General features: G+C 45.4%; 1 protein-coding gene across 1 annotated transcript in view; it reads left to right on the top strand.

Moving 5' to 3' along the window:
- Positions 1 to 230: 230 nt before the first annotated feature.
- The window catches only part of TBC1D10A (TBC1 domain family member 10A), a 120,733-nt gene continuing 102,016 nt past the window's right edge, over positions 231 to 18,947 (top strand). Inside the window, 1 exon segment of the mRNA XM_082252291.1 lies at positions 231 to 460. Within this exon segment, the coding sequence (XP_082108417.1) occupies positions 279 to 460 (182 nt within the window). The 5' untranslated portion in view covers positions 231 to 278.

The following is an 18,947-nucleotide window of genomic DNA, read 5'->3' as shown; positions in this document are numbered from 1 at the left end:
CTGCCCGAGAAGAGAGGATGGAAGGTGATTAATGTTGTGTGTTGCGGGATTGTGATTTGATTGACAGAGCGTTCTCGGGTCTGATTGGTTCGCTAGGACAGGCCGCCAGTAGGCATTGGCTGTAGTTGTTGCAGGCTGAGCGCTGATTGGGTGAGGGTAAAAGAGGGAGGGCAGTTAGTGAGGCCCCCAGGAGGTGGCTTGCTGCTTGTGCTGTAGGGAGATCGGAGAGGGGGAGAGGTGATGGTTCCGTGGTGTTGAAGTGGTGGAGGGGAGCCGGGATGGCGCGGAGCCCCAAGGAGGGCAGTGTGTCTCCCTCCGCCAGTCTTCGTGGTACCAGGGAGACCCTCAGCGATCCCGAACTTGAGTCTGTCGGCTCGGACTCCGAGATCAACGGCTTCACTGTGGAGAGGAGGACCGACAAGTACGGCTTCCTGCTCAAGAGCGATGTGGACGGGAGACGGTGAGTGGACGAGCAACACGACATGTCTGTGGCCTGTCAGTTGTCACTTGTCACTATAGAGGGCAGATGATCGGTGTCACTGGAGCCTAGGACTGAGCTGTCACATCACCCTTCCCCCCCCCCCACTATAATATACAATCCATACATTTACTGTGCGATCACATTCACCAAACAATCCTTCCATAAATCATCAATCTCTTTAACATAGTTGACAGCCTAATCGATCAATATGACACGTGGGGAACTAGATTCCAATTGATTGTTGAGAAACGATCAGAAGTTATTGATCCCCTCTCTGTTTCCACCATGTATTCTCCTAATCAGATTTTTCCAAATATGATCGTATTATTAATGAGCAAATAATCCTTGTGCTGCCGATTGATGCACAACGATTGCTGATTTTCCACACTGGGCGAACAACTCCGATTGAGGCTAAACCAATCAGAAGGGAAGTTATGGCTGTTCAATTGTTTGCGTATCTGACTGCTTTCATCGAATCGCACATAGATCAGATAAAATCAAAGCATGTGTGGCCACCGTTCGGCTCCCCGTACACATTAGTCTCGGTACAATAAACTTTAGGCTTCGTTCGCACCTGAGCGTCATTTTCAGGTGTTTTTTTGGGTTGTTTTTCTAGTGTTTTTTTTTTTTTTTTTTTTTTTTTAGGTGTTTTTTTGCAGGTGGCAGGCATTGACATCTAACGAAAACGACTGTAATCTGCCCAAAAAAGAAGCTCATGTACTTTTTTGCGCTTCAGGCGTTTTGCTTCAGGGGACAAAACGCTCAGATGTGAACAGGAGCCATTGAAATGAATGGGATTTTGCTTGTTGGGCCTTTTGAGACTTCAGAGATGAGGGTTTTTCAGCTCATAAACCACTCGGGTGTGAACAGGGCCTTAGATCGCTGTAATCTGAAGATTTACCTGATCTATCCACTCAGGCCGGCTCTTGATCTTCATAGTTGGGAGATCTAAAGCTAGCTGATACAATCTCCATAAAGCGGAGTTCCACCCTATTTAGCAACATTTGCAAACAGTTTGGACGAGAAACACATTACCCTTTCAATTTATCGTTCATTCGGCAGAAAATTTGCAAACTTGTCCTTTTTTTTTTTTTTTGGCTCAAAAACGTCACAACCGATTTCTGATTTGTGTCCATTAACGGGCCGAAAAAATGAACGAACTGTCCAAATGACTGAATTTTGGCAGATTTTTAGTAAAGTGTTTGGCTACCATAACACTTTAACTGACAACTACCGATAGCCGATATTAGGTGCCGATATTCTGCATATTTAAAGTTATTTTTATTTTTTACACTGTCCTTCTAATTTCTTTTTTTAATCACTTTTATTGATGTCACAAGGAATGTAAATATCCCTTGTGACAGTAATAGGAAGTGACAGGCACTCTTTATGGAAGGCTCTGTAAGACCCCAAACCCCTCCTCTGCACTTAAAAGCATTTAAAACACCAAGTTTGGCTGTTTTAAATACTGTCATTTTTTTAAAATCTAGTAATACAACCACATGAAGCAATATTGACTATACCGGCAATTTGTGGCTGATACCAATACTTCAAAAAAAGTGCATATCGGCCCCACCAATAATTGGTCTACCCTTAACACACACATTATATGTGATATATACTGGAATTTTTATTTTATTTTTTAAGACTAATGACAATCAGCGACTTATGACTGTGATATTGGGGCGCACACTCTGGCACTAACTGATACTTTGGGTGAACCAGTGACACTAATATGGTGATCAGTGCTAAAAATATGCACTGCCACCGTACGAATGTTAACTGGCTAGGAAGGGGTTAAACCTCTAGGGTGATCAAAGGGTTAACTGCGTGCCTAGCCAGTGTTTGTGTTACCTATGTGTGCTGCTTTTATGAAGGCAAGAGATGGATTTTATTCCCTGCTTTTCAGGAACACAAAATCCATCCCTTTCTGTCTGAACGGAGAACTGCTTTGTTTACATTGATCGATCTCAGTTCTGTATGTATTACTGATGATCGGTGGGTGCCAGTGGAACATCCAGTGCCTGGCACCCGTAGATCGGCTCTGGCTGTGAATAATCACAGCAGAAGCAGCCTGCTGGTGGCACACGTTCGCCCCCCTGCAGCCTGAGGTGCAGAATCTCATATATATACGTGATTCTGCCCAGGAGAGCCCCCCTGTAGCCTGAGGTGCAGAATCTCATATATATACGTGATTCTGCCCAGGAGAGCCCCCCTGTAGCCTGAGGTGCAGAATCTCATATATATACTTGATTCTGCCCAGGAGAGCCCCCCTGTAGCCTGAGGTGCAGAATCTCATATATATATATATACGTGATTCTGCCCAGGAGAGCCACCCTGTAGCCTGAGGTGCAGAATCATATATATATACGTGATTCTGCCCAGGAGAGCCCCCCTGTAGCCTGAGGTGCAGAATCTCATATATATACGTGATTCTGCCCACGAGAGCCACCCTGTAGCCTGAGGTGCAGAATCTCATATATATACGTGATTCTGCCCAGGAGAGCCCCCCTGTAGCCTGAGGTGCAGAATCTCATATATATACGTGATTCTGCCCAGGAGAGCCACCCTGTAGCCTGAGGTGCAGAATCTCGTATATATACGTGATTCTGCCCAGGAGAGCCCCCCTGTAGCCTGAGGTGCAGAATCTCATATATATACGTGATTCTGCCCAGGAGAGCCCCCCTGTAGCCTGAGGTGCAGAATCTCATATATATACGTGATTCTGCCCAGGAGAGCCACCCTGTAGCCTGAGGTGCAGAATCTCATATATATACGTGATTCTGCCCAGGAGAGCCCCCCTGTAGCCTGAGGTGCAGAATCTCATATATATACGTGATTCTGCCCAGGAGAGCCACCCTGTAGCCTGAGGTGCAGAATCTCATATATATACGTGATTCTGCCCAGGAGAGCCCCCCTGTAGCCTGAGGTGCAGAATCTCATATATATACGTGATTCTGCCCAGGAGAGCCACCCTGTAGCCTGAGGTGCAGAATCTCATATATATACGTGATTCTGCCCAGGAGAGCCACCCTGTAGCCTGAGGTGCAGAATCTCGTATATATACGTGATTCTGCCCAGGAGAGCCACCCTGTAGCCTGAGGTGCAGAATCTCGTATATATACGTGATTCTGCTCAGGAGAGCCACCCTGTAGCAGTAAAACTGCTATGGGGCAGACGGCAAGTGGTAAATACCTATTTTGTTTAAAAATCCCACCACTTCCGGCCTACCTCGCCATGGCAGGGTACATAATTTCCGCTCTCCCATTGGCTCCTGCGATATCGGTGTTCTCAATGCTAGGAGTCAATGGGCATCCTCCGCTTCTGGCGTCGCGTTCTTTCAAAACCGGAAATGACGCCATGCAAAGCGGCGCTTCTCTTCCTTCTGGGTTTTGTTTTGATTGACAGGTTGTCATAACAGGGTGGGAACTTTTGTCGCTACCATTACTATGGCAACCTGCAAGCAACACAGTGCGTCACGCTGTGTTCTGACTGTGCAGACACAGGATTGGGAGGTGCATGCTGGGTGTCTAGCTGCACCAAATCCTGGAAGCAAGTATGAGTGGGCTTCAGATGCCCACAGTAAGAATGGCCACTGTCTGCATGCCAGGCCGCTGTGAGTAAAAATAAAGAGTTATAAGCCACATCAATGATTACACTGTCAACAGTATCCACTTTTAATTGTAATAGCAAAGAATATCATGGGGTGCTTATTAAAAAAAATTTACAAGGAGACCGGAAATCTGCTTTAAGCCCCGGTTCACACTGTCACCACTTGTCATGCGACTTCAGAGTTTAAAGTTGCATGACAAGATGCGCCAGATTAATGGCAGCAAAAGAACCATGCAAATCAGTGCAATTCAAGTCGCTCAGACTTAGAAAAAGTTATTTGCACCACTTTGAGTACGACTTCAAAACAACTTGCATTGACTTCTAATAAAGAAGTTGTAGGAAAGCTGCAATAAAGTCGCACAGGGATGTCGGATTCAAAGTTGCGGCATTCTGAACCCAGGCTAAAGCTAGATACACATTATGCAACTTTTGTTGGTAGATTTCCTTTAGATTTACCTTCTACTATGTAGTGCAAGGGCTGCCTGACTGCATACAAATTGAAGTGTTTGGGTCTGACCTCATATTATATGGTTTTGGTAAGTCTAAAGGAAGAAATCTAAAGAAAATTGTATAGTGTGTATCCAGCTTTAGACTTGCCAAAACTACTATTAGGATAAAATAAATATTTCATTCCATTTGTATCAGATCAGTCAGGCCCTTACACTACAAAAATGATCAAAGATTGTATAGTATATATGATTTAACAGTCATATCAAATTCTCTTCTTTCCACTAACCAGACTTTCCATCCAAACTGATCAGAATAATGTAAAATAAATGGATTGATGACACCCTATGTGTCTGTTTTATAATTCATAGATCTGATCCTATTATCCGATTCTGTGACAAATTGTTCGATGAACTTGATTGCCCAATCAGAATGTTTCTCTCATCATTGTGTCTTTGAATGGGGTCACAGAGAAGGAACTGTGAGCATGAAAGACATATCGGTTGATGTAGGAGGCTATGTCTGATGATCTGGGGCCGTCAGTGTGTATGGGTGACATGGTTCTGTTACTGATGGGTTGGAGAGGACCTCATCAAATCAAAATATAGATGAAAAAATTGATATATTGCCACTTGCCAATCTTTATGGTGGCCAAACACAGAACAACTTTGTATATGATTTAGATTCTGAATCGATTTTCAATGCAATATGATCAGAGGATCAAAATATTCATTCAAAAGTAGTGCAGGAACTACATTTGGAAATCGGTGCGGTGCCGCAAAGTCAGTGTCGCACCGATTGTGACAGTGCCATTGCCGGCAATAGGCTGCAATTGGGCATGTGATTTGACATGTCAAATCAAACCGATGCGAATGGGGGCGGGTTTGAAATCATGTGAAACTCGCACAATTTCAAACCCACATTTCATTGTGCGTTCGGGGGCGATTTGAAAGATATCTGTGCGGGTTCCTGCACAGATGTGTATTGAAATCGCCCTCAAAGTCGCCAAAATAGTGCAGGAACTACTTTTGGAATTCGGTGCAGCGCAGCAAAGTCGGTGTCGCACCGATTCGGATGGTGCCATTGCAGGCAATATGCTGCGATTTGACATGTCAAATCGCTCCGATGTGTACGGGGGCTAAACCCAGAAGCTGGTTACCATGCACAGCTTCATCAGCTTCAGTTTCAGTACATCTCCCCTACATGTCTTCAGTAATTCACAGATTTGATCATGTTTATTGGATTCTGTGAGAAATCGTTCAATCAGATGGTTATAATAATGGTCATCATTGGGTGGTGGGGGTGGCTTTAGCTGTCTAATACATTTTCTACAAGTACAAAAAAAAGTCAGTTGATCCTGCCATTGAGCTCGGTTCACACTAGTACAATCATGTGACTTGTGACACATAAAGTGGCATGACAGGTCAAAACCCAGTTATTTCCCATAAAATACTCATCTATTTAGGTACCTATTCCAATCTATGTGACCAAAGTCGCAGCTTCTTAAAGGTCCCTGCACTACTTTAATGTGACTTGATTGCCATAGAGTGTAATAAGTTGCCCTGGAAATCGCATGACTTTAGAGTCGCACTTGTGTGAAGCTATCCTTCTAACGTCATTGTACTGAACTGTCTTCAACAATGTTATCCGCTTTCCCAGCTATCTTATGTGAAGTATAAAACCTCTCTGCCCTGGTATGGGGATGAGCAGTTGTCTTTGATCCAAGCCATGGTATAGGTAGGAGCCAATCGTCTCGTTCAGCTGGGTTTGATCTAGAAAGCTGAAGACATTTGCAGATGCATTGAAATATCTCCAACGTCATGGAACAAGCCCAGATGATTGTGATTTGTTACTGTTCTCTTTATCACACGAAATGTAGGTCATCAGAAGAGATGAGCTCAGGCTTTATTAGAATATGAAAGTCATGCTATTTTCTAGTCCAATCAGCTGCGGCCTGGGTCATTCGCCACATGTAAACAAAGGGGCGGGATGCTGGTGACATCAATGCCCTTATATGGACACATGGCCAGAATTTGTTGAGTTTGGGGAATGCCTGAGCTCATCTCCAGCCATAAATCAGTCAGCAATGACACTTGCCAGGGTCCCTAGGGTTACTGTAGATACCATGTCACTGCTGGGTCTGGTGACTCATTGAGATGGCAGATCACTGGGTCCCGGGAGCAGAATACCATTTTGAAAAAAAAGCTGGTCATTGCTTTGCGCAAGTTCAGGATTTCTACATAAATGATTATGATCTGATCTTCATCTAAGGCAGGGGACTTCAAACTATGGCCCTCCAGTTGTTCAGGAACTACAATTCCCATCATGCCGAGTCATGTCTGTAAATGTCAGTTTTACAATGCCTCATGGGATGTGTAGTTCTGCAATAGCTGGAGGGTCATAGTTTGAGAATCCCTGATCTAAGGCCTTGTTTATACAGGAATACCAATTCATATGCCCATTTGAAGGGCCATCTTCAACAACCTGGGAGGCATGGGTGTTCCATGCAGGGATGTGCAGACATGTTGAAATGGGTGACGGGTGCCAGCTGCACAGATCTTGGAGCATGCCATCCATGTGGGTCCAGTGCATGGATCAGAATAGGACTAGGAGCAAAATCTGCCTATACTGGGCTATTTTCTATTTCATTCATTTAAAATAGCATGAATCAGGAAACTACCACATTACCGCCACTAGAAGGCACTGGCAATCATAGTAAATTATTTATTTCCCTTTGATCATCCAAATCTTCCTGTGGCCAAAATGCGCAATGTTCCTTAAAGCGGAGTTCCGGGCACAAAATCGATCTTTTTTTTTTTTTTTTTTTTTTTTTGTGCCCGTCCGCTAGTTCTCCATCACCTGAAAAGGAATTGGATAGTTAGGTTCTTTTTTTTTTTTTTTTTTTTACTCACCTTGTAATTGAAGATCGAAAATACTCACCTCAGAGTACTTCCTCCCTCAGCGCCGAGGCTCCGCCGTCACTTCCTGTCTCGCGATGATTCCTGGGAGCTGAACGTCATCGCTCCCAGGAATCAATGCGACGGCACCGGCCCCGTTCGTCACTTCCGGGGGGACGCCGCATTCCCCTGCTAAACAGCTTCTGGGCATGCCCAGAAGCTGTGTAGGAATGCGGCGCCGCACCGGAAGTGACGAGAGGGGCCGGTGCAGGCGCATTCTGGGAGAAGAGGACGCGGAAGAAGGCGCAGAAGAGGACCGCGCCGGCTTCAGCTGCCCACAAGAGAGACGCTGTGGAAGAAATTTTATAAGTGAGTATTTCATCTTGCAGGTAAGTGCGAACCGGGACAGATCAGAGGCTAGCCATTGTGGAATGTACTAGCCCTGACTGTCTCGGGGGTATGTTTATTGAAAAATGGTTTCTGTGCCCGAAATTCCGCTTTAATTACTCCATCCTGTATGAAAAAAAAAAATAACATTCAACCTGGAGAGAAAATGGCCTAGTAACATTTAGTCTATATTTGCACAGAACGAATGGACATGTAGTTTCACAGCACAAATAACGCTGCAAATTTCTTTCCCTTTTGTGTAGCTGCCAATCAGATTTGTAAGATAGTTTGGAGGAGGATTTGTGAGCCAGTTCTTGTTCCGGCCTGTGGTCATTGGTTTGGATGGTCAATGCAGCGTGCTTTTCAATCAGTTTGAAATGTCAAATGTCATGAGAATATTCAGGAGTCATTGCAAGTGCAGTAATTTGCTTTCATATTCCCATAGACTTGTATGGGGAGTTAAAATGGAACTAAAGACAACTTTTTTTAAAATTTTGTATAGGGTAAGTTAGGGTTATAACCCCTGTCTGATGTTTTTTTATGCCATCTGTGTTCCATTGGAAAGATTTTCCTTCACTTCCTTTCCTATAGCCCAGGGGTTCCCAAACTGCGGCCCACAGGCCGGATGTGGCCCTTTGTTTGCATTTATCTGGCCCTTGAGGCACTACTCCTCTCACTGATAAAAGGCACTACTCCTCTCACTGATAAAAGGCACTACTCCTCTCACTGATAAAAGGCACTATTCCTTCCATTGACACCAAAGACGGCGCACTATTCCTCACACTGACACCAATAATGTAAATAATTTTTTATTCCCACTGACCACCAGGCCTATGGCATTGTTTACTCCCACTAATTCCAGGCCATGTTATACTCCCACTGGCCCCAGTCCGGGACCCCTAAAGTGTGAAGGGCAGTAAACTGGCCCTTTGTTTCAAAAGTTTGGAGACCCCCTGCTCTAGCCAGGACAGGAAGTGAGGGGAAATCCCTCCAAAATGAGGGAATCCCAAGTTATCACCAGAACTAGCGTCCCCATCGGAAGATTTCCCAGCTCTTACTGTTTTGAGGACATCCCACAATTATGGATTTTTCTTTACTTTAATGAAAATAGTAAACTGAGCTAAAGCCTGGTACACACAAGTTTGTTTTTTTTTTTTTCAAACCACCGGGCTGAATGAAAAAAAAACTGACCACTCAGGATGCGATGTTAGTACAGCGATCTCCCCTGCTTTGCCATTGTGTTCAGACAGGGGGGACGCCCCCCCGTAAACGCCAATGGCTGAGAGTGCTGATTGGCAGACCTTTTTCGGTTATGCCCCTTCTGCAGAAGCCAGCTGAGCAGCTAGCTTCTGTTGGACCGGCTGCTGTACAAACAGGCCGAATGTTTACTTGAACTGGCAAATGCCGCCCGATTTGGTACGTTTCATGTGTAGTATGCTTAACAGAGAGGGTGAATCACGGGGGCACAGATGGCAATAAAAACCCAACAGGTGTTTTAATCCCTCTTAGGGCTCCATTGACACCAGGGTGACTCTTGAGTGCGACTTTGGTGTGACTTTAGACTCCCTGGCACTCAAGTAACAAGAAAGGCCCTTCAAAGTAGTGCCTAGACCAGGGGTTCCCAAACTACGTCCCTGCAGCTGTTGCAAAACTACACATCCCATGAGGCATTGTAAAACTCTGACATTCACATACATGACTAGGCATGATGGGAATTGTAGTTCCTGAACAACTGCTGGGCTGTAGTTTGGGAATCCCTGGCCTAGACCATTTGAAGGTTGCTGTGTGATTGGAACAGGTGCAATTGAAATCAGTAGGCTGAGACTTGCCATGCAACTTTATGCAGCCAAAGTCGCACGACAAGTCGCACTAATGTGACCAGAGCCTTTCTCTATCCCAAATTACAAAATAAAAGTTTTGCCTTTTTAGTTACACTTTAAGCAGCTCTGAAAAAAACCTAACCCTAGCAACACTGGCCCTTAGAGGTGTTTCAGTTCATGTGTATGTTCGGGTTTTAAAGGATATCTTCACTACATCTGAGGACCACAAACCAAAAACACTATTTAATTCATCTTTAAAACATATGGTATATACAGATCTTTACCTGTTCATGATGATATAGGGGGCCAACAACTGTATTGCATTCCTTCTATTGGTGGACTGGTGAAGGCTCTGGTCTTTGGAAAACTTTTTGTAACCCTTTTGTACATCAACATCGCTTTGGATTAGGCCATATTGCACCTCACAAAATTCTGATGTGAAAGGAAAGTCCTCAGCAGTGTATGTTTGTTTTTATTAAAGAGTAACTCCACTTTGGTGGAGAAATATTCCCTTCTGGGTGATCTATTTACATTGCAAGGATTATAACAACCTTTGTGGCAGATTCCTTCCTTTTTGTTATTCCGAAGAAATCCTTGTGTGTTCCTGTGGGAAAGTGAGTCTAATGGGAGTGGTTTAATGGTCAATCAGCTGTGGCAGCTGCAGAGCACTAATGATGAAAGCTGCTGGGTCTGTATCCCTTTAGACGTTTTCCTATTGGAAGTATATCACCAAAAATTACCTTTTTTGTTGCAGGGGATGCCAGAAATCTGACTTGTATTTTAGTGCAGACTAATGGGAAAATTGGTGAGCCAATCACACAAGCAGGAAACTACGTTTCTGGGGGGCGTTCTGTACACATTCTGTGTACAGAAAACCTTGAGGTAGCCATATTGCGTTGCATTTTCAGAAAATACAGCAGCTGCAGATTGAAAAGGAAAGGTAATTTTTAATAACATTCAATTACAATATGACTTATGTTGCAATTGTATACGCTATATTATTTTTTCTTTATTTGCCAATTTTTTCCCCCACAAAAGTGGAGTTACTCTTTAAGGTTTGCCTGAATTGATTGCTAAAGAAGCTGAGGGTAGAGGTGATGGACTGGCCAAGCATGTCTCCAGACCTAAACCCTATTGAGCATCTGAGGGGCATCCTCAAATGGAAGGTGGAGGAGCGCAAGGTCTCTAACATCCACCAGCTCCGTGATGTCGTCTTGGAGGAGTGGAAGAGGACTCCAGTGGCAACCTGTGAAGCTCTGGTGAACTCCATGCCCAAGAGGGTTTAGGCAGTGCTGGAAAATAATGATAGCCACACAAAATATTGACAATTTGGGCCCAATTTGGACATTTTAACATAGGGGTGTACTGACTTTTGTTGCCAGCGGTTTAGACATTAAAGCGGAGTTCCACTCAAAAGTGGAACTTCCGATTTTAAGTGGTCCTGACCCCCTGACATGCCACATTTGGCATATCATTTTTTGGGGGAGGAGTGGGTACCTAAATTTGACACTTCCGCTCGGGCCACCTATGCGGCTCGGGCGGAAGTTTTCCTCTGCCCCTCACACCCTGCAATCTTCTGGGACACGTCAAAGGTCCCAGAAGATTGCCTGTCCATTCAGCACGACTTGCGCATGCGCAGTGCGCACCCGGCTGTGAAGCCGCAAGCTGTCACAGCTGGGTGCCCACACCAGAGATGCCGGCGGCAGGGGGGAGAAGACGGAGAGAACCGAGGCTCCCCCCGGCCGCATCGCTGGACCGTGGGACAGAAGAGTGTGGGCTTATTAAAAGTCAGCAGCTACACTTTTTGTATGCTGACTTTTAATAAGCACGAAAACGGCTGGAACTCCGCTTTAAGTGCTGTGTGTTGAGTTATTTTGAGGGGACAGCAAATTTACACTGTTATACAAGCTGTACACTCACTACTTTACATTGTAGCAAAGTGTAATTTCTTCAGTGTTGTCACATGAAAAGATAGAATATATTTACAAAAATGTGAGGGGTGTACTCACTTTTGTAAGATACTTTATATACAGTAAGTCCCCTACTTATGAATGAGTTTCGTTCCGGGAGCTTGCTCGTAAGTACAACAAAGATCAGTGCTTTCAGACAAAGGCTGTGAGCCCTAATTATTATTATTGTGTTCTGGCAGGGGGAGTCCCCCTACCTGAACACAATAGCACAGCTGGGGGTATCGCTGCACTAACATTGTTTTTTGTTGGTACGGTGTACTGTCAGTTTTTTTTTTTTTTTTCAGCCCGTTGGGTTGAATAAAAAAGCTTTGCAAGCACGTGTTTGTATCTTTGGAAGTTTGCAACTTGAAGGTTTGTATGTAGGGGACTTGCTGTATATGTGATTCTGCAGCAGACAGACGCCCTGTAGCAATAAATCATCTATGGGGCGAGCACCAAGTGGTTATTATCACTTTAAAGGAGATGTACAGTTAAAGCTTGTTTGGCTGTACTTCTCCTATGGATCACATGAGTGCAGTTCGTTCTGTACTCCTGTGACTTGTTTTCAGCAGAGAGCGGACTGAAGTCCCCTCTCTGCTGACGTCACAGAAGTCGGTCCAGGCACCGCCTCATCACTAGCATGGAGTCGGGATCCGCTAGGCTGCCTGGAGTCAGCAGCTCTCTGTTTGGGTAGCTGTCAGAACCGAGCTATCGACGATGTTTGATCGCTCGGTTCTCAGTGCCGAGGCGCCAGGAGACAAATGCAGCATTGGACCGATGCTGCATCCACCTAGGTAAGTATGCATGGGGGGGGGGGGGGGGAGCCAAACCCCATACTTAGAAGCTAAAAGGATTCTAAGCAGAGCTGCACCAGATTTTGCACTCTTCAGTTTTAGTAAAGCAACCCCATTGCCGCTATGCAGAATTCTTCCTGTAATAAAGACCGGTCACTGCTGCGCTCTTTTTGCAGACCAGTCTGGTCTCCGCCCCCTCCTGTAGCTTTCTGCATACAGCCTGTGGTGGGTGGGGCCTGCTAGGCACCTCCTACAGCTCTGCACATGCTATGTGCAGCACAGTGATGATGTCTCCACTAGGAATATACAGCAATATCCGGGTTTGCAAAGGTGTTTGGTGCACAAAAAGTAGACTTATTTTCTCTGTGGAAGAATATACTCAAATGAGAGTTTATGTAGTTGGTATTCCGCTTTAAGTAAACATGCAGCTCTGGGATTCTGACTTCACTTTCTGCATACTTATTTTGGATCAGTGGCTTAAAGTTATAAGGCCATAGACAGCCATGCCATTTTGCATTTTAGAAGGCGGTATGCAAACATAGTACAGGTTAGATGTAAATTTAGATTGTATTTATTATTGTGGCTTGGATATAGATCAGATGACACTATGGCCCCTTTCACACGGGCTTTCCGATCAGATCCACCTGTCAGTTTTTTTCAGGCGGACCTGTTCGGATGTTTTATGCAGCCCCATGGAGCAGCGGATGTCAGCGGAGACATCTCCGCTGCTATCCGATTCAATCCTGTCTGTAAATCCAGGCGGATGGAAACCCTATTTTCCACTTGTTTGGAGGATCGGATCGGATAAAAACGGACAAGGCAGTCAGTTTTCATCCGATCTGTCGGGGCTCTGACAGGTCTGTCTCTGCAAAGTAAGAGAAGACGGCCCTGTCATCGCCTGCTCAGCGGGGATCGGCGGATTGATCCCCGCTGAGCAAAATGGAGTCCACCATGTGTGAAAGGAGCCTAAAGGAGGCACTCATGGGATAATCCTTTTTAGCTTCTTTCTGGATAAGTTACGGATGAACCTGATGCACCATTTAGGGTTATGTTGATAGTGTGAGTGCCGGTTCACACTGGTGCGATGTGGGAAACCTGCGAATCCACTTCCTGCATCACACCCGACTCGCAGGCAGTTCACAATGCCATATGCGATCTGCTGAGAGTGCCCATACAAAGTTAATGACACCCCCAGATTAGTTTGCATATCGTACTGCAAACTGTCAATTCAGACAGGAATCGGATCATGTAGGTGTGATGAACACCCATGTGATCCGATTCTGGTGCGGACCAAAAAATAGGGTCCTGCATGACTTTGGTCTGGATGCGATGCAAATTCAATCATACAATCTGTTTGGCTGAATTTTTCATTGCACAGACATTGCATGTGATCCGCATATGGGATGTCTGACATCGCTATAGTGTGAACTGGCACTGAATGTCTCCTTCTAGATGCTGTGATCTGAGTGCATGTTCCTGTAAATTAGGACATTTATCTGTGATTCCCCCCCTCCCGTGGTGACTGTTAAAGGCAGAGTATATTGCCTAATTATCCTGTTTCCGGTTATCATATATTATTGTCACTGCTAAGGCCATGGTAATGCTTTTGCTATCAGTATAGATGACAGGGTATGACTAAATGTTTTATGATGGGAGATAATTGTCAGGGAAAACTGTGCTAAAAGAAATATGTTGACTGCTATGAATGATCTCTCCTGCAAATACTAGTTACGTGGCTGTCATGCTTATCCAGAGGCTCATTTATTTTATCAGTCTTGCCCAGTTGTGCAGGCCCCACTCCTGTACTGAGACTGCTTACTCTGATTTCACTGGACACTGTGAGCTTCTCACAGCATGCATTAGATGCTGGGGCAAGTCAGACCCTGCCTCATTTCCTGGCTGAAAGAACATGCAGCAGCATCTAGCCCTTTCTTCCCCAGCCTTACCATCCCTGACCCACCCCTTTCATTCATTGTGTTTTTAGTGCTTTCAATCTTAGAGGCTCAGCTTCACATGTGGTGGCTAGGTCCCTGTCACACGAATGTTCAGATCAGGTCCGCCTGTCCGTTTTTTAGGAAGACCCGATTGGACCATCCATCTCTCTATGGAGCAGGGGATCCGATCCAGGCCACCAAAAACGGACTGATGGGGATCCGATGAGTCGGATGAAAACATACAGGTGGTCTGTTTCCATCTGACTGCCCTATAGAGGAAAGTGGGCTAAGTCACTGTGCGCTCTGCGTTAGCTGAGTGGACATGGACCTTTCATCCACCTGCTCAGTTGGGGATCAGTGGCGGGGTCTCTGGCTGAGCAGTCAGATTCGCTGAATGGAAACCACTCCCCCCCCCCCCCATGTGAAAGGGGCCTTAGCATAACTTGCTGTTCACAGGAAGTAATGTAAAGCTCCCTTCTGGCCTCTCCCACCAGCCATGATCTCTTTGGTGCACAGAGACCCAGTGATGATGTCACTGGGTCTAAAATAAGGTATGTCCTAAAAGAGATCTCTCGCTGAGCAGTTGGATCCGCTGGACGTAGTCCACCCTGTGCGAAAGGGGCCTTAGCGTAGATTGCTGTTCACAGGACGTAATGTAAAGCTCCCTTCTGGCCTCTCCCACCAGCCATGATCTCTCTGCGGTGCACAGAGACCCAGTGACATCATCACTAAAATAAGGTATGTCCTAAAAGAGATCTCTTGCTGGGCAGTCAGATCCGCTGGATGTAGTACACCCTGTGCGAAAGGGGCCTTAGCATAGATTGCTGTTCACAGGAAGTAATGTAAAGCTCCCTTCTGGCCTCTCCCACCAGCCATGATCTCTTTGGTGCACAGAGACCCAGTGATGATGTCACTGGGTCTAAAATAAGGTATGTCCTAAAAGAGATCTCTCGCTGAGCAGTTGGATCCGCTGGACGTAGTCCACCCTGTGCGAAAGGGGCCTTAGCGTAGATTGCTGTTCACAGGACGTAATGTAAAGCTCCCTTCTGGCCTCTCCCACCAGCCATGATCTCTCTGCGGTGCACAGAGACCCAGTGATGTCACTGGGTCTAAAATAAGGTATGTCCTAAAAACAAAAAGGTATTATTTAAATAGTTATTGGCATTTTGATGGTGGGGATGGGAGGACCTAGGTTAGGCAAAATATGCACAGATCAAACTTCAGCTTTATTAACTTCCCACTTACCTGGTGCTTATATGTGGCCTCTCGGCAGGTGGGCTTTAACTCCGAGCGGCCGCATATATGCAGCCCTAGGTAAACCCTTTACTGTGCTGAGAGCGCTTCCAGCTCAGTAACAAACGGGTAGCTGAAAGATCCCGATGCTTACTTGTGATCAGGAGCTTTACTGATCATGTGACCGCTGTGACTGCCAATCATTGGAATGGCCGCCTCTGCCTCCCAGCATTTAGATCCACTTAAAGGGCCAGGAGAAGGTGGCGAGAAGAGGTTAAATTACCAAGGCAGACCAGGCATTCTGACATTCTTGTTTGCATGCTTATTCTAGGTCCGGGACAACCTTGCAACTGGCATTTTCAGATGGAGGCCAGTAGTGGTGGTCTTTTGCGTTGCTCTCAGTGCAGGTTTTTATATCTGTACACCACTGAATGAATGCTATTGGTTCAAACCTTACTTCAGTTTGTCACTTTGATGTAAACTTTGTAAAGTGACCTATTTACGCTGATGTATTTTAGGTCATACTGCATCTATGAAAATGTAGGGTGCACAATCAATATGTGGCCCTGTATAGTTTAACACATAACGCCTTTTCTATTTTACATTGGAAACCACAGGAAAAGCTTTAGAATAGCGCAGCTCTAAAATGATCTGAAATCCTGATTATAGCTCTTTATTGCCCGTGTAGTGTATCTATGACATTTCGATTTTAGAAGTGTTGTGTGTCTGTGCAGGCTTTCTGGCTGATGTAATCAATTTGTTCCATGTCCTCTTTAGAAGTAGCCTTTAGCGTTTTTTTACAGTCTGCATAATGAGTAATACAAATCTATTTCTGCTTTGCTGATACATAAATGTGCGAAGGACATTGCTGGTATGTTGCAGTAGGAGGATCTACAATGCTTGGCTTCCAAGCCTGACAATAGAGGCCTTGCAGATTGGACGTCAGATTCACAGAACTGCAAGAAATTGTATGTGTGCATTTTTCACCGAGCATTTTCAGTTTACAGAATCGTTTTGTTCCCAAGTGTATCTATGACAATGTATTCTGGCTCAAATAGGACCTAAACTGTGAAAACTGTGCCCAGAAAAGGTTGGCAGAGGGCAAAGGATGCAAGTGTCCAGTATTGTGCGCGTTCGGGGCCATTCACTCGCACATTAGGACACGCAGCTGTATTGGTGCCGGCCCTGTGTCCTAATAGACTTGAATGGTCTTTCTGTGTGCAGCACCTTGAGTCTAGAGATGCTGAAAGAATGGTGCATTCATGGTATACAAGCCTAAGCGCTCATGGTAAGAGCCCGTTCACACCAGAACGCAGTGTGGGAAGCCTGAGTTTTGGGTGCGTTTCCATTGCACCGCGCTCAAATTTCACTGGGTGTACGATCTGCAGGTGTCAGTGTAATCCTAGCTACCTGCAGTGCATTTACCTGCACTAGATTGCATGGTATTGCAGTACCATACAATCCGGTTACAGTGCGTTTTTCTCTGCTGTTTGTAATTTTTATGCAACCCAGTGATATTTTAGTCCATTCAAAAGAATGGGATGAAAATTGCATTGCACTGAATCACACAGGAACACGGAGTGTGCTCCTGTGCAGATCCAGTATGAACTGGCACTTAAAGCGGTAGTATACTCTGCTATTTGACTTTTACCTACAGGTAAGCCTATAATAAGGCTTACCTGTAGGTACAATTAATATCTCCTAAACCTACACGGTTTAGGAGATATTCAACCTGCATGCAGCCGCTGATGTCTGCGGCGCATGTGCTCTGAAGGTCCGGCGGACCTTCAGAGCTCCTTGCCAGAAAGTGACGTCATCGCGGCTCCGGCCACTCACAGCGACGGAGCCGCCGAACCAGGAAGACCGTGCCGGGACTTCGTTCTAAGGTAAGTATGCATACTAGCTCATTATGCCTTTCTCCTGCAACCGCTTTAATAATGCCCTACTAACTTACTATGTATTGTGTGTCTATGTGGACATGGCCATTTTAGTATAGCAGTTCTGACCCCTTAAAGGAGCTTGTTTGGCTGTACTTTTCCTGTGAATAAAACAGTAGTACTCTTGTGGGTCACAGGAGTACAGTTTGTTCTGCACTACTGTGACCCATTTTCAGAAGACAGCGGGTTCTGCACTACTGTGACCCATTTTCAGCAGACAGAGGGTTCTGCACTACTGTGACCCATTTTCAGAAGACAGCGGGTTCTGCACTACTGTGACCCATTTTCAGCAGACAGAGGGTTCTGCACTACTGTGACCCATTTTCAGAAGACAGAGGGTTCTGCACTACTGTGACCCATTTTCAGCAGACAGAGGGTTCTGCACTACTGTGACCCATTTTCAGAAGACAGCGGGTTCTGCACTACTGTGACTCATTTTCAGCAGACAGCGGGTTCTGCACTACTGTGACTCATTTTCAGCAGACAGAGGGTTCTGCACTACTGTGACCCATTTTCAGAAGACAGCGGGTTCTGCACTACTGTGACCCATTTTCAGCAGACAGAGGGTTCTGCACTACTGTGACCCATTTTCAGAAGACAGCGGGTTCTGCACTACTGTGACCCATTTTCAGCAGACAGAGGGTTCTGCACTACTGTGACCCATTTTCAGCAGACAGCGGGCTGAAACCTGCTGTTTGCTGATGTTGAAGAGTGTGTCCAGGCTCTGGTAAGATCGTGACAATATGATCGGAACCTGAGCCAGCCACTTCTGGCCCCTCCAAGGCCCAGCGCTCCAGTGAGCATGTGGCAGAGCAGAGATTAGTGACTGACGGTCAGCAGCTCTCTCTCTGCTCAGGGAGCTTTGAGAACTGAGCGATTGGCTGTGTTTGGTTGCTCAGGTGTTCGTGTTAGAGCAGGCAGGGGACAGATACAGTGTCTGATAGATGCTGCATCCACCTAGGTAAATATTATTTAAAAAAAAAAAAAAAAATATTCCTATACTTCCCTTTTTATTGACTGGTGGGGTAATGATATGACAGCAGCAGAGGAGGTGGAGAAGGCACATATCCACAGAATGGATAGCAGGGACATCCTTGCACTACAGGTCCTTAGGTACAGCTTCCTCTCCAGCAAGGATGGCGGTGTGTGGCATAGTAGAGACTTCATTAAATATCACTCCAAATCTAAAGAGACTATAGATCAGAGGCAGCAGTAGTGCCTTAGGACTTCCACTGCTGATATACAGCTAGAAGCCTTTAGTAACAGAAGTGCCTAAGTACAGGATATGCACTGACATTTTTCAGGAGCATTTAAGACCAAATGTACATTTTCAGGGCACTGCTTAGGCACATTAACCTCCTTACTTTTTTTTATTTCAGGTTTACTTTAACACTGGCCTAAGTAATTATTCCAAAAATATAAATGCCACCAACAATGTAGCTTTGACTCGAGGTGT

This window comes from Pelophylax lessonae (assembly GCF_965119305.1).
Source record: "Pelophylax lessonae genome assembly, chromosome: 1".
Classification (NCBI taxonomy): Eukaryota; Metazoa; Chordata; class Amphibia; order Anura; family Ranidae; genus Pelophylax; species Pelophylax lessonae.
The sequence above is the reverse complement of the archived record's forward strand: the minus strand, read 5'-3'. Positions and strand labels throughout refer to the sequence as shown.